The sequence below is a fragment of the Canis lupus genome, chromosome 23 (genome assembly GCF_011100685.1).
Source record: "Canis lupus familiaris isolate Mischka breed German Shepherd chromosome 23, alternate assembly UU_Cfam_GSD_1.0, whole genome shotgun sequence".
Lineage (NCBI taxonomy): Eukaryota > Metazoa > Chordata > Mammalia > Carnivora > Canidae > Canis > Canis lupus.
In genome coordinates this window covers 50,347,604-50,364,144 of record NC_049244.1, presented here as the reverse complement: position 1 = coordinate 50,364,144, position 16,541 = coordinate 50,347,604, and the positions used below count along the sequence as shown (strand labels likewise).

Below are 16,541 nucleotides of genomic sequence, written 5' to 3'. Positions count from 1 at the left end.
AGAACAATGTTGTCCCCCAAGTGCCACTATCTCAAATGAGGACATTTGTGATGCTTTTAGTAAAGAGAGATAGGCAGGAAGTGAGTAGCAGGGAGACTATGGGTGGAAAGTTTGGTAGAACAATTCCCTGAGTCTGATAATCCAGCCGATTGCCTGCCAGTAAAGAACGAGGGCTTCTTTGTTATTATTCTGCTTAATAACTTGTTTACTCAGCAAATGTTTACCGAGTTCTACACCAGAGACTGGATTCTAGGGAAGCAGCAATTACCCCTACAGATAAGACCCCGTCCTCCCGGAGCTCCCCCTCCAGAGGGAGAGACACGCGATACAGAAATAAACGAACCGGAGTGCCAAGAGGAACAACAGGCACAAAGGAAGGAGGCACTAATTCGACAAGTCTTACAAAGAAGCTACAATAAGGATTAAGCTTTTGGGACATTACGCATAAGGTGCCCGTCATACCCAATGGTCATCTCGGGAGCCGTGACAGCGCCTTTTTAAGGCCCTAACCAGCCTCTGAGCGCGTGTTGCCACCCTGTGCTGAGTTGCAGAGTGCTGCACCATCTCCAGGGCAGTGACCTGTTACAAACCCTCCCGATGCTGACGCACAGCTTCGATACCTGATGAGCTACACACTCTACACCCACACCCTTCAATTGTCAGAACTTCTAAAATATTCTGCCTTTATAAATTAAAAGGAATATGGGGAGAGGAAAAATAGACCAAAGACAACTGGGCCAAAGTTCCTTGTCTGAAGGTGTTCCCTGTGCCCCACGTGGAACCTACGCTTCCCTGGCTGCTGGGCAGCTCAGCTTCCTCTCCCTCGCCCACAGGGGGACCTCAGCCCGAACCCACACCATTGCCTGTTTGTAACAGACTTGTCCCTTGGGCTGCTGCTCCAGCCTTTTGGGGTGGCTCTGGGCTCATCTCCTCGGTACTTGACTTTGGGGCTGCACATTCTGAGCTAACCACGTGCTGGATGCTCCCAGCCCCCTCACTCTGTCCACGCTCAGAGGGCCTAACCCCAGTTCCTGACGAGTCAACAGCCCTGCCCCTGCGACCAGCACACACCCTTCAGGGGATGTGTCAAGCAGAACAGAGATGACTGAGTTTGTGTAGGTCAGTACGTCTTTGAGATCCACCTCAGCTTCGGACCTAAAATTCCAGTTTACAAGGTCGTGGCCCTTGTCGTGTAGCTGTGGAAGACTCCGTCTTGGAGACAGGATTGGTCGCAGTAACCAGGACCCGTTAGGACAAGCACAGCAATTGTGTGGCACTATAGCACCACCTCCCAACCCCGAGCAGACATTGCAAATAGTCAGAGGCCTTTTCCCACTGACCTCCTCCCTGAGCTAAATTTAATCCGTCCTGAACTGTTCCAGATTGAAGGAAACTAAAAAGACAGGACAACTAAACACTGTATGTGATTCTAACCTGGATCCAGTACTAGTGGAGTAAAAAAGAAAAAAAAAATTGCTATAAAGGGCGTCATTGGGTCACCTGATGAAATTAGAATACAGACAGCCTATCAGGTAAAGGTATCATACCCCATCAATTTGGTATTTGCATGGGGGTGTACGTACGGGGTAAAGGGCCGTGACATATGTAACGTACCCTCAAACTTAATTTTCTCTTGGAAAAATAAATTAGGAGGTGGTGGGAGTGCAAGAAGCGTGCACATAAGAACCTGAGCAAATGTCAAGGCAAATGGGGCAAAATGCAAACAATATGTTAAGAAGAAAAATGGCTGAAAAGTTATTAGTATTATTCTTACAAGTTGTATGACAGATTGAAATTATCTTCAAATTAGAAGTTTTGTTTTTACTTTTTAGTAATCTGGTTTTGGGCAGCCCCGGTGGCGCAGCTGTTTAGCGCCACCTGCAGCCCAGGGTGTGATCCTGGGGACCCGGGATCAAGTCCCGCGTCAGGCTCTCTGCATGGGGCCTGCTTCTCCCTCTGCCTGGGTCTCAGCCTCTCTTTCTCTCTCTCTCTGTGTCTCTCATGAATAAATAAATAAAATCTTTCTAAAAATAATAATAATAATAATAATCTGGTTTTAAGAAATAGGTAGATTGCCTAAAAATTGCTCCTCTACCACCCGGACTCCCATGATTAGAGGTTCATTTCTTTGGCTGTGACATATTTACAGACCACCCCACCCCACCCCATCAACCGGGACAGCTTTGCTTTCCCCTGTCTGGGGGGGGTGGGGGGGAGAAGTGTTCTTTTTCTTTATAATTGTTTGAAACACAGAGACCTAGAACATCTCTTCACCTGGGCACCGGCATGTATTACACGATGTACCATCGAAACCTTAGGGAGCGGCGGTTGATAACGAGCTGGATGAGGAGCTAGAAGCATCCCCGGCTGGGGACTAAGGCAGCGGGTGTGGAGGGTGACCCAGAGAGGTGAAGCTGCGCCCCGAGTGCAGAGGCGGGAGGCACCACTCCCCACCTGTGTATCTGGGGCCGGGCCTAGGCAGCGGGGGTGTGAGCAGGGGCTGGCTCCTCTGCGGGGGCCGGCGGCCCGCGCTCCTCCAGACTCCCTGCAGCCGCCCGCTCCACTGCGACCAGGTGCCTGCAAAACACATCAACGGAACATTCTCTAAAGCCAGGCCAAAGCGTGAAGCACCCCCTCTCCACCCCAGGGGCCGCCCCCAGGCTCTGTGCTGTGGCCCCGAAGCCCCCAGACACAGAAATCTGCGCAGCCGGACACCTGGCTCACCCGGGTTACGGGGACACAGGCCTGCTGTAGGCATCAGGGTCCCCAAATCCTGGGAGGACGCTGGCCATAAATTCTTGTTTTTTCTCACCACGGGAAACTTCCCAAGTGGCATCAAAAGAGGGATTTCTTAATTTTCACAATCAAGGGAAACCCGCAGATGGGAGTGGAAGCCGTGGCCTAGCACGGCCTGGGCACAATTCACAGATCTCTGCGAGCTGCGGGTCAGGAGCCCGGGGGCTTCCTTTTCTTTATGAAACAGCACATCTTAGCGGCACTCCTGGGCACTGCAGGGAAATTCGGAAGTTTTTTGTTGTTTTTTCCTCCTTGAGTGAAAACATATGTGACCTACAGTAGCTCCTGGGTCAGGAAAACTCAGGCTAAATGCTCATTTTTTTTTTCTCATTGTGAAACCACCACCACCAATTTCTACATGAGAAAAACGTGGGTTAATAGAACCCGGTGTTGCTCCCGAGCCCCGAATTTCAGATGTTTTCCTTCAGCTACGGAAAAACGAAGCAACGCTCCCCCTGGAGAAACATACGTGGAAATTTCAAAAAGGAATAAAAATAATACTTCGAATCCAAGTGGCACTCCTCTCTCACTTTTGCTTAAATTTTTAAAGGGTTTTCGATCTAAACTGACACTTTTAAAACATACTTATTTTAGAACCCCTGTTACATTCAAGAGGAAATAAACAGTCTGCCCCATTCTGAATAGGCCCCTTTCACCAAGCCTTCCAGGCCCTTCCCCAGCAGGCTATTCAGATTTCATATAATCACACAGGTTCTGAGTCTGAACCATCTCAGTGACACCGATGTTCCTCCAGAAATGTTGATGCCAGGAGAGCCGCAGTCACAGCAAATTTTAGCCCAGGCCTCACAACTGACCAAAAGCAGGCCAGTCTAAAATAAATCATGTAGGCGCCCTTTTTTTAATGTAGAAAATACAAACCCTGCACATGTAGCCATTTATTTTTTTTATTTTTTTTAGGCTTTTGATTTTTCATGGTCATGGCCATAGCCACTTTTCAAGCGGGTCCAAGTGTGCCAAGTGCTCCGTGAAAAAAGTAGGTCACGGGAATGCATTGTGAAGGGATTTTTGTTTGGGGCCAGGGTGGGGCGGGGGGCTAGCTGGAAGGATGACAGTGAGTTCAATTTGGGAATAAAAATAATTTTCCGTTTCCGCGCTGTATTACAGGAATCACAAGAAAGGGGAAAGGGCTACAAGGGGATAGGCCTTCCCGGGTGCCTACTGTTTGGGCCTTTACACAAACGGTATTACCCTGTGAGGAGGGTTCATTTTTCATCCTCTGGGTAAGGCAGCCGGGGATCAGGGAAGCAGGGAAGGAGAAGGTGGCCATCCAATCCTGCAGCTGGGACGCCACCTTCTCACTTTGACAGAACCCAGGCAAAGGTTCCCAGAGTGAATCTATTACCTGGTCTCTACAAGGATCTCCGTGTAGAGACCAGGTAATAGATGCTCCCAGACGCTCTGCCCAACATCCTGGAGAAAGCAGTGGCTGGGTGAGGATTCTCTCTGGCGTTGGGGCCCTCTTCTTCCTCCACACATGTGCCTCGACACCCAAGCTTTCCTCTTGCTCTGCTTTAGAAACCTCCTTTCCTGCCTTCTCTGTTTTCAGGCCACACCTGCCCGACATGTCTCCTCCTAGGTGGGCTGCCTGTCAGCTTAGCTTCCAGGCTTCTACTGTAACGGAACCGAGGCCTCCAGTTGGAGAAAACCTCAGACACTGCGGCAAAGCTGATGGGAGAGGTGCTACGAGCAGGTGGTAGTTTTTGCCTTTTAGTTGGGTTCTGCTTCAAATATTTCTGTTCTGGACACAATGCCAGGCATGGAAACACATGGTTTGATAAAAGATTATTTTCGTCTTCTTATACACCATTTGGAGAGTAATTTATTACAATGCTCCGTGAGGCCATTTTAAGTCAGTAAGAGGTCATGTGTGAGGTGGAAAAAAAAAAAGACATCTTCTCAATAGATCCTAAGGACAGATTCCGACAGGAGAAACAAAAAAATGGTTAAAAGCAAGGGAGGAAAGGAGGGTGGTACGCTCCGAATTGTGCAAAATTCAATTTGTAAGCGTGCATTTCCGCCCCTCTCTTTTTTAGGCATATGGTGAGACACGTTTCCTTTCGAACTCTGCGAGATGACTAAACGATGTTATTATTTATGTAGTGAAGAACCACGAGAGAAATCCTCTCTGGCCTCCAGATTAAAAAGAGATGTGCCCACACTGAGCAACTGGCCTGTGCCCACCTCCTGCAAGAACTGCACGACTGTCGTCAAGAGCGCCGCTTCACTCTTTGCAATTTCGTGCCCCTGGAGAACACAGAGCCTGGCCCCTTCCTGCTCTTAATGCTCCTTGAATTCACTCCTTCTGATTTGGTATTTTTGTTTTTCTCAATGAGACGCTCTTGGGTACCTTAAATACCTCTGGAAAAAAGAGGTTTAAAAATAAACACAAACAAACAAAGAAGCTATGCGCCTGACAGCTTTGCTTTCTAGACCAGGGGTCAGCAAACTGCGGCCTATTGGCCAATGCCGACCTGCCACTTACCTTTGTCTGTTCCTCAAGCCAAGCTTGGCTCGTACATTTTTTAACGATTTGGGAGAAAAAAAAGGAAGAAGATTCACGAGATGTGAAACTTACATAAAACTCGTGTCATCCCTCAGCCCCTGCATACGGTTTTGTGGGACCGCAAGCACACCCCCCTCCGCTTCCTGTTGGTGGCGGCCTTCACCCTACAGTGGCACCGTTCTGTAGTTGTGACAACGGTGCACACGGCCCGTTGAGCCTAAAATATTTACCCCCTGGCCTTTCACAGGCCCTGTTTGCTGACCCCTGCATCAGACCTTCATTTTACACCTGCTGGAGTTCCTCCTGGCTAATTATAAAATTGCTTCAAAGCTGAATATTTGCTACATCCTTACTCAGTCTAGATATTTTTTGTGTGTTTTAGCCATAAAACGACTACTTAGTGTTCTTTAATCTTGAACTAAGCTCAGGTTTACTATCTGGCTCAGATTTCAATGCTGTGTAATGGAGACAATTAACTTTCAACCTCTTAGGAATGACTAAAGGACCCTCCTGGGTAACTATTATATAGACACTAATAAGATGAATCCACAAAAACCTTCTATTTTTGCGAAAAACTCTAAGCCAACAGAAGGATCTACACAGCAACTTGGCACTTTGTGCACCACGTTCAAACAATTTCCTCCAGTTTCTTTTCAGTTGATACATGTGTTTGCATATTTACTGATTTTTTCCCTCTCCTGGTCACCCTCAGTTAGAAATAAAACCAAGTCTCCATGGAAACACAACAGAATGCTCTCTCACAGATGATCGAGGGACCCAAGCAGCTGGTATTGGGCTGGAGGCTGCAATGGCATCTGACCAAATTAGGAAGAGAAAACAGCTTATGGGATCTTCCAGAACTCTCAGAATTCTAAAGCTCAGCATGAAAACCTACACAGATTGTGAATTAGTGCAGATTTTTTTTATTCCTTCTAAGGGACATTCTATCTTATCATAAGATATTCTTATATTCCTTTAAGATGTTCTGTCTTCCCCATTTGTACGTTCCAGCTATAGGGCCTTCCATCCCCTGCCCCTAGAATGGATCACAGAGGCTAGAGAATAAGCAAGAAGCGAGCACCTACTGTGTGTTAGGCACTTACATGTCACAGCCAGCTCAGTGTCACACGGGTTGGAGGTCAAAAGAGCTGGGATTTGAACTCTGTTCTGATTAACTCCAAAGCCCATTCTCTTTCCACTATTTCCATTCTCTTTCCACTCTACGTGCAATAATACCCTTCAAAAGGAAGAAAATAGAAAAAGACAGGTTGCACAGGGTATTTTGACATAGCCACAGTTGGGAAGGCGAGGGATGGAAATGAGGGTAAGGAAGAAAGAATATGAAATTCACCTTCTCACCCAACACCACCTACGTTTCTAAGAAGTCAATAGGATTTCATTCACATGTGGAATTTAAGAAACAAAACAAATGGACAAAGGGGGAGGAAGTAAGAGAGAAAACCAGAAACAGAGTCTTAACTCTAGAGAAGAAGCAGATGGTTGCCGGAGGGGAAGGGGGGGGATGGGTGACATAGGTGAGGGAGGTCAAGGAGCACCGGGTGAGGAGCACCGGGTGATGTACGGAAGAGCTGAACCACTACGCTGTACACCCGAAACTGATACAACACTGCGTGTTAACTATACTGGAATTAAAGTGAAAAACCCAAAAAGAAAAAAAAATGTCATGGCAAAAAGCCAAGCTGGGGGTGGGGGGGGACTGAGAGAACCTGTATTCTCTTCCCTAAAAATCCCTCCCTAATGTTACAAGGACAAGGCTTTAAATAAGGATGATTAATACGGGTCTCCAAAGAACAGACAAATTACTATGGAAATCTGGAGAAAGGAAGGAGGGGGAGGGAGGCATGTAATGGAGGATGGGGTGACAACACCGCCAGCCCCTCAGAACTCAGAACTTTGGCTATTTCCTGGGGCCAATTATCCATTTAGGTGCACTTGTCTCTCCTCAAATTCTGATCTGGAAATGGCTATCTTCTAGGTCCCACCTCTTACCGGTGTGATCAGGGGCACCTACCCTTGCCCAAGAGCCTGCCCCTGTGACGGGACATCCTCAAGGCCACAGGGCCCTGCTCTCCAAGGCATTAGGAAGAGCCGCCTTGGAACTGTGCCCTCAAACCACAGGAGTGTGGGATTGGCAGGGCCGCCTCGGGAGCCAGACTGGGGAAGCCTGCCCCCTCCAGCAGGCAGGGCTCCGGGCTTCCACCTTCAACAAGGACCCCTTTGCGTTTAACCACTTGAGGAGGGACAATTCCTCTGCTTTGAAACGGTCGGAAAAACACTATCCTAGGACATATCTTCATCTGGACGTTGGCACACACCGCAAAGACTCCTTGATATCCAGACCCGAACTCTGGAAGGAGCCATGCCCCCTGCAGCTCTATGCCAGGGCTCATGCTAACGCCACCTAGGCTGTGGCAGAGACGCAGAGACAGAGATCTGCCACCCCCCTCATCTGTATTCGGACCTCACCCCCCTGCCACCACTGAGGATCGAGGAGAGAAGGCGAAGAGGCAGAGGGAGACGGTGGCTCCTGGTGGAAGCCAGATTCAGGAAAGGAGGACGAGGAACAGCCAGCGTGGGGAGCCGTGAGTTGTCTCGGAAAGGTGCTTAGATTCTTCTCAGGCTCCACTTCCAAGGCACGACGGGGTGGGCCGCCCCGGGTCTACCTCATCCCCTGCAAACCTCTAGGAGCTCATTCCTTGTCTGCCTGGAGCCCTTAACTGCATCGAGTCTGTGTGAAATACGTTGCTCTCTGCAGAAAGAAGTCATTTCATTGCAAATTGTTTGATTAATCAAATTAGCTGGTAAACTAGAGCAGTAGCTACTCCATGAAAACAGACCTTTACATTACAGAAAGACGAAATCCCTGGGGACTTCACATCCATGCAAAAACAATCCCACTCTGTGGAGTGCAGAGCTGGGACAGGCGCTGGGACTGGAGACAACTGTTCCTTAGCAATGCTAAATGAATTCTTTCCCCATTTTCGGCACTCTTGTCCTCCCGAACGGCTTTTGCTCAGTTTCCTGGATATTTAAAACTCCAGGCATTTGTCAAGGAAGCACTTGTGCGGTGCCACCAGGTAATTTAGCTAAGCACTGGCCTATCTCACAGAGCTTTGGACAATAATTGCTCTGACAAAGAATGATACTTCCCATCTCAGAGCAATTTATAAAGATTACACATCCAACCCCATACCAGGGGAACACTTCTCCTTTTTGTTAATCTTTCACAGAATAAATGATGGTATTAGAAGGTTAGAGAACAACCAGTAATTTATCTTGGGCTGCAATGATAAAAAAAAAAAAAAAAAAAAAAAGTGTCGTCATTTCAAGAAGAACTTGCTCAGTTTCATGCACTGTTTTATTAACCATTAACACAGACCACACGATTCAGGCTCAGATGAAAATAACAGCCTTGAAGCCCAGGTAACATTTTTTTTTAAATCCTACTCTTAATTTATAAATCCCCTAAAGAAGAATAGAGCCCCCATTCTTCATTCTGACCTAAGTCACCGACCTACTCCAAGCCAAAGCTATTTCTCCTGGCAGCACATGGTTAGGAGCTTCCACAGGGGAGCCTGCCTGTCTTCCACGGGGCCTTTTGAGCAAAGAGAAAGTAGACCATCTAAAGCTTGAAAAACTAAGGTAGCCAAAGAAGAGGGCTCCCCATCTTCATTTTTTAGATGGTGCTTGGTTTGCCATTTCAAGCCTTATCCCTTTAGTAACAGCACCCCTCGACCTCAACGCAGCGCCCTGCTCGCGTGCCAGTGCAACCAGCAAGTACCTGTAAGGCATGCCCGTCTCGGCTCTGGTGGTTTCCTGCAATGAAATCCCATGAGCACGTAAAAACTTCTCCAGATATTTCCGTTCTGCTGCTCCACTAGGCCTAACCGGCCAGCAGGCTGCCTGGGGTGGAGGCTTGGTCACGGCTAAGTGCCGTCTACATTTCAGGGCTGATTCGCTGGATTTAGGCAGACCCAGCTTGGGGCTGGGGATGTCCGCACAGGCAGGTTTATACAGATGCATGTTTCAAAACCTAAGGAAGCAGAGTGAATTTCATGGTACTGAGCCCTGAGACTGGCTGTATCTTGCTATGATTAATTTGGGTTATCTGGCTTGGCATGTCCCTAAAAGGGCTCAACTCATTTTCCTTAGATGCCCCTTCTTATTTTTGTGTGTGTGAGCAGACTCTTGAGTCCCTGGCAGAGATGCTGGTTACATGTCTCTGTTGGAGACTTTGTAAAAAAAAGAAAAAAAAAAATGAAAGAAAGAAAAAGAAAAAAGAAAACACCCTGACAAAGTCCAATCACTTTTCTCCTCCCTGTAAAGTTCCCAAAGGCAAACTTCAACAACTATGTATTGGCCCTGGGGAAAAAATATGGGCAGTCTTTCCCATGTCTTTCTATTTAGGTAAAAGGAAATATTTTGGTGGGATATAAGCCAAATGTTCTGTTCTCATAAAGATCATAAGGCCCTGCAGATGATTCATGGGTATGTAATGAGACCTTTCTAAATTATCAAGTATTTCATAATCAAATAATTTATTATACTAGTGGCATGATTCATTTGGGCAGAAGGTCCGTTAACCTTTTTCTTTTCAAGATGTTGCTATCAAATGATAGGAAATATCAGTAAGACAGGATGAGGACTGGGTGTTATTCTAAATGTTGGCAAATTGAACACCAATAAAAAATAAATTTATAAAAATAAAAAAATAAAAAGATGGTTATAAAAAGCAGAGGGCCTACACAAATATGCCCAACTGACTTTTGACAAAGGTATAAGAGCAATTCAATAAGAGAAGGATAAGCTTTTCAACAAATGCTACTGGAACAATTGGACATTTATAAACAAGAACAAAAATAAATGAATCCTTCATTTAAACTTCATATTTATACAAAAAATCAAAATGTATCACATACTTAAATATCAAACTTTATTATAAACTTCCAGGACAAAATGTAGGAGAAAATCTTCAAGACCTGGGGGTAAGTGAAGAGTTCTTAGACCTGACATCCAAACAACAATCCACAAAAGGAAAAATTAGTAAATTGGATATTATCAACCTCCAAAACTTTTTCTCCATGAAAGATCCTGTAAAGAGGATAAAAAACTAATTATGGACTAGAAGGAAATATTTGCAAGCCACATATCCAACAAAGGGCTTATATCTGGAACATACAAAGAACTCCCAAAATGCGACAATAAAAACATAAATATTCAATTAGCTGGGGGACAAAAGATATTAACAGACATTTCATCAAAGAAAATATATAAATGGCAAATGAAACATGTTCAACATCATTAGCCATTAGGGAAATGCAAATTAAACCCGTGACTTATTACTACACACCTATCAGATTAGTAAATTTAAATGCCAGTAACACCACATGCTGGCAAGGATCCGGAGAAACTGGATCATGCACACATTGCTGGTGGGAATGTACATCGGAAAAGAGTGTGACAGTTTCTTATAAAAACCAAACCTACCAAACCTACCATACGACACAGCAATTGTACTCTTGAATATCTCCCCCAGAGAAATGGAATCTATGTTCACACCAAAAAACTATACACAGATGTTCACAACAGGTTTATTCATAACAGCCCAAAACTGGAAACAACCCACATTTTCTACAATCGGTGAATGATTAAACTGTGATATATCCAAACTACAGAAGACTATTCAGCAATAAAAAGGAATGAACTATTGAAACAAGCAACGAGTTGAATGGATCTCAAGGAAATTATGCTGAGTGGAAAAAAGGCCAATTACGCATGTAAAATAGGACTCACTTGCTCTCCTCCTCTCCCACCACATCACAAACACTCCTTCCCAGCTTCCCAATTTCTCTGTCAGGCTATCATTATTTATCTTGTTTTCTAATGGTTTAATATATGTCTTATCTTGCCAACTTTTCAGTAAAGCCTTTAAGAGTAAAAAAGAAAGTCATCCTACTATATGATTTCATTTGTATCATGTCTTGGCAGAATTATAGAGATGAATTATACAGATATATAGCATTATATAGATATAACCAATTAGTGCTTGCCAGGGCTTAGAGAAGAGGAAAGAGAGGGAGGTGACTCTGTCCATAAAAAGGTAGATGAGGGATTCTTTTTTTTTTCTTTAAGATTTTATTTATTTATTCATGAGAGACACAGAGAGAGAGGCAGAGGGAGAAGCAGGCTCCGAGGAGCCCGATGTGGGACTCAATCCCGGGACCTTGGGATCATGACCTGAGCCAAAGGCAGATGCTCAACCACTGAGCCCCCCAGGTGCCCCTAGATGAGGGATTCCTGTGCTGGAACTGTCATGTGTCTTGATGATGGTCGTGGCCACACCTCTCTACACGTGTGATAAAATGGCATAGAACTAAGACATACTCACACACAAATGAGCGCAAGCAAAATCAATGAAATCGGAGTAAGGTCAGTGGCTTGCTAGTATCATCATCAATTTCTTAATTGTGGGAACCCTGGGTGGCGCAGCGGTTTAGCGCCTGCCTTTGGCCCGGGGCGCGATCCTGGAGACCTGGGATCGAATCCCACGTCGGGTTCCCAGTGCATGGAGCCTGCTTCTCCCTCTGCCTGTGTCTCTGCCTCTCTCTCTCTCTCTCTCTCTGTGTGACTATCATAAATAAATAAAAATTTAAAAAATTTTTTTTAAAAATTTCTTAATTGTGATATTGAACTATAGTTATGCAAGATATCATTGGGAGTACCGGGCAAAGGGATTTATCTGTATGGTTCCTTACAACTGCATGTGATTCAATATTTATCTCAAAATAAAAAGGCAAAAAAAAAAAAAAAAAAAAGGCCAAATGTCCTCACTTTGTGGGGAGGGTCTCTCCACTTTGTGATTCCAGCTGTACCTCTCCTCCAACTATGACTCCTGGACACGAACGACTCATCCAATCCAACAGGCTTCCTACTCCCACCCCATCCACCACCATAGCTTTGGTCACATGACCTCCCTCCTCCCATGTCCTACAAAGGCCTTACTTCCTCTAGGAATTCTTCCCCGACCTCCTAGCCTCTGGTATCTGATCATTCCCTGAAATTCCTCTTGCAATTCACTCCTAAAGCACCCACTTGACACTTGTAAACTGCTTCCAAATATTTGCACAAACTTGATGATTTCTGCCATATTTTTTAAAAGATTTTATTTATTTACTCATGAGAGACACAGAGCGAGAGAGAGAGAGGCAGAGACACAGGCAGAGGGAGAAGCAGGCTCCATGCAGGGAGTCCGACGCGGGACTCGATCCCGGAACTCCAGGATCATGACCCAGGACAAAGGCGGCACTAAACCCCTGAGCCACCCGGGCTGCCCTCTGCCATATTTTTATACCACCTTTACCATTATTTGTTTACTATTTGGAATTAACCTGATTTGTCTTTCTTTATTTTTTTTTTAACCTAAATGAATATATTTAGTGTTGTGAGCTGAGTGTTTGTGTCCCTCCAAAATTCACATGTTGAAATCTAATCTCCAGCGTGATGGGAATAGGAGGTAAGGCCTTTGGGAGACAATGAGATCACGAGAGTAGAGCCCTCGTGAATGGGATTTGTGCCTTTAAAAAAAAATTATTTATTTACTTAAGAGAGAGAGAGCTTGGGAAGGGCAGAGGAAGAGGAAGGAGCAGACGCCCCACTGCTGAGCAGGGAGCCCCAAGCGGGGCTCAGTCCCAGGACCCCAGGATCATGACCTGAGCCAAAGGCAGACACTTAACTGACTGAACCACGCAGGCGCCCTGGGATTAGTGCCTTTATAAGAAGAGGCCCGAGAGCGAGCTAGCTCTCTTTCCTCCTTGTAAGGCCACAGCCAAAGATGTTTGTCTATAAACCAGGAGGAAGGTTCTCGCCAAAACCCAACCGTGCTGAGATCGCAATCTCTAGAACTGTGAAAAATAATGAAAATAAAAATAAATGTTTGTTGCTGAAACCACACAGTCTATAGTAATTTTCCATGTCAGCCCAAACTAAGAAATTTAGTAGGGAAACATTATAACTCTAGCATTATACACAGAAAAACTTTATCACTTGGAATAAAATAGAGTGTAAACTCTTGAAAATAAGTGTAATAAGAATGAAGAATATTATTAAATTGCTGCTGGACACTGTTGGTGTGCAAATGTTCTGAACCAGAGTCCTACCTCTTTTTGTTTTTTATTGAGGAAATTAAAAGGTATTAGGTGTTTGAAAATTTTTGGCAAAAACCTGAGACTTTCTTTCTTTTTTTTTTTTTTAAGGTAATCAGAAGAATGGAAAGGAAACGGAAACAGGAATATATTATCTTTACAATGTGAATCAAAGTTATTTAATGCCCTACCTGTGTACCCACTAAAATCATCTCCTTGTCCACTGGTGGTACTGGTACCTACTTTGAGAAACAGGCTCATAATATATTGTCCCAGGTACTAGGTACCTCTGACAGGTGCATATCTAACTCCTCACCTAAATTATAAGCTCTTTGAGGGGAGAGATGGACTATATCTGGTATAAGCTTGTAACCTCCATAAAAACTGGTGTGGTGTTTTGTACACAATCAACATTCCACAGGTATTAATGGTTTGCTTGCTTGGATTCCCAAAAGCTATCCTTTCAATCTTTCCATTTTCAACCGAGCATTCAAAGCTGAGTCCTGGGCATCCCAGGTGGCTCAGCGGTTTAGCACCGCCTTCAGCCCAGGGCGTGATCCTGGAGTCCTGGGATCGAATCCTGCGTGGGGCCTGCCTCTCCCTCTGCCTGTGTCTCTGCCTCTCTCTCTCTCTCTGTGTCTCTCATGGATAAATAATAAAACCTTAAAAAAAAAAAAAAAAGCTGAGTCTCACGGGAGAAATAAGAGCTTCTAGAGAGAAGGTCAGAAAAGTCAGAAGAACAACAACACTAGGATAGAGTCGAGAAGAAACAGGCGTTTCCAAATAAAGTCAGACCTACTATTCTCCCACTTACGTGAGCCACTAGTTACATCTAACTCTGTGAGCCGTGGAGGTTCCCACCAAGGAAGCAGCAGAGGTGACCTGGAAAAGCAGTCACGGAAAATGAGACCTGAGCCCTCTTCAACATATCATTCTCTATTTCCGCCCTCTGAGGATGGAGCCAGGCCAGGGAGAGGAGAGAGGGATGAGCAAGCCACGATTAGTCGGAAACTGAAGTCTCTTTTCATGAAGTTCTAAAAGCAGCTCACTGTAATAAAAGGTCCCAGTTTGAAGGTGGGAGGTAGAGACTACATATATATATTTTTTAGATTTTTTTTAAGTAATCTCTGCACCCAACATGGGGCCCAACCTTATAACCCCAAGATCAAGAGTCACATGCTCTACTGACTGAGCCAGCGAGGCGCCCCAAGTAGAAACTCCGAGTACAAGGATACCAGTGGCCCCGTTGACTGTCAACGCAAATTAAGGTCGGCTTTCTTTTTTTTTTTTTTTTTTAAGATTTATTTATTTATTTATTCATGATAGAAAGAGAGAGAGAGAGGCAGAGACACACACAGGCAGAGGGAGAAGCAGGCTCCATGCAGGAAGCCTGACGTGGGACTCAGTCCCGGGACTCCAGGATGGCGCCCTGGGCCAAAGGCACACGCTAAACTGCAGAGCCACCCAGGGATCCCCTAAGGTCGGCTTTCAACTAAATGTCCAAGCCTATAAGAAATGCCCCTGAGCAGCAGGAGGGGCGGTAATGTCTGCTTTGCTCTCCTTCTGTGTCTCAAGAATCCGTTCAGAATCTTTAAGTATATGTAGTCTCCCCCTCCCGCCTGCCCCGGTGACAGGGCCACCCAAGGAGAGAGGGGTTTCTGGTCACCTTCTGCCAATGGGGTGCTGAGATTTAGAAAGTCACAAAGAGAGGTTCACGTAGGTCTGGGTGGCAAGCAGGCTTTACCCACACCTGCTCCGCCTTCATAGGTAACTGTGTGACCTTGGGCAGGCCTTGACCTCTCTGTCCCCTTAGTTTTCTATGGGCTCAGACTTAAGTTATCTCTAAGATTCTTCTAGGTCTGGTGTTCGGTGAGTTTTAAAAACTACTTGGGCTAGACATTCTGCAGAGGCGAGGACCCTTCCTGTTTGACTGGACAGGCTTGGATTCAATGAATTATTAGCTAGTTCTCTGAGACACCAGGCCCCGGGGATTGTCGCTATTATTCTTGGAATATACCGATCACATTTATAGCCTACTTTAAAATTTGTCTTGGCTAAAGAATGACCTGTGAAACACCACATCTTGGATTTATGGGCACATCACAATCACCTAAAAATTGTCTTGGCCTAAAACTGAGACCAGAGCTGGTAGGCCTAGGATTACAAGACTGTATTTCCATGGCTGGAGTGAAGGAGTGCTGGCTCTGCCCAAATGGGTTCGGACAAGGGACACCAGACTGCACATCAGAGCTGTTCATGGGCACTTCGGCTCCTGCTCCTGCTCAGGTGTCTGCTCACTGGTGCTCCACAGGCGATGCTGTGACAGGCAAGCACTCACGTGACTGAGACGCCTGCCTTGTCTTACTGGGAGTCCTCAGAGGAGCCTCTCCTCTTGTCATTGCCATCTTCTCTCCACTTTCGCAGGAGCACCTGGGAGTCTAGGCGTGCGTAGTGAGGCCGCAGTTAAATATGTGTGTCACATCAACACAACACAATGAAGAAACCATCACCCTGCCCTTGAGTAGCTCCCAGTAGCAGGAGGAGAGAGACCAGTAAAGCTCACAAAGCAGTGCACCCTGAGCTACGGTGAGGGAGGAGACACCAAAACCCAGTCTTGGGTGGAGTAGAGGAAGCAACATCAGCAGTGAAGGAAAGGTGGGTCAGCGGTGAGAGTTCTTCCAGAAGTTTGCAATCAAGCAAGAAGCCTAATCTTCAGTGTCTCTCTGTTCATCATTCATTTGCCCTTTCCTAGACCAATCCCCTCACCTTGTTTTAGGCCATAGTTTCCTTGGAATGGAAAACAACAGTTCCAGTAGGATGGGGAAGGGAGCACATGTGACAGCGCAGGGATTACAGCAGGGGACAAATGGAAAGCCCCGTCAAACCAGCCTCAGCTCTGAAGGCACTGCCTCCCCTCCTCACTTACCTCTTTTCCTTATCCCTGCTGCTTGTATATTATGTTCTTTCGCATTATAACTTCAAACAACCCCTCCTTAATGTACGATCATCATATTGCAAATATATACAGAGGCATATACCTGATAGCCTTGCTTTAGAAA

General features: G+C 45.7%; 1 protein-coding gene across 3 annotated transcripts in view; it reads right to left on the bottom strand.

Annotated features, from left to right (window-relative positions):
• The window catches only part of KCNAB1 (potassium voltage-gated channel subfamily A member regulatory beta subunit 1), a 359,350-nt gene that overhangs the window by 326,387 nt on the left and 16,422 nt on the right, over positions 1 to 16,541 (bottom strand). The window contains exon 1 of one of the 3 annotated variants that reach the window (XM_038571282.1): positions 9,123 to 9,459. The exons of the other annotated variants lie outside the window; for them this stretch is intronic. Coding sequence (XP_038427210.1) covers positions 9,123 to 9,364 — 242 coding nt within the window. The 5' untranslated portion in view covers positions 9,365 to 9,459. Of the gene's footprint in view, positions 1 to 9,122; positions 9,460 to 16,541 lie in introns of those variants that run through there. 3 annotated transcript variants of the gene reach the window in all.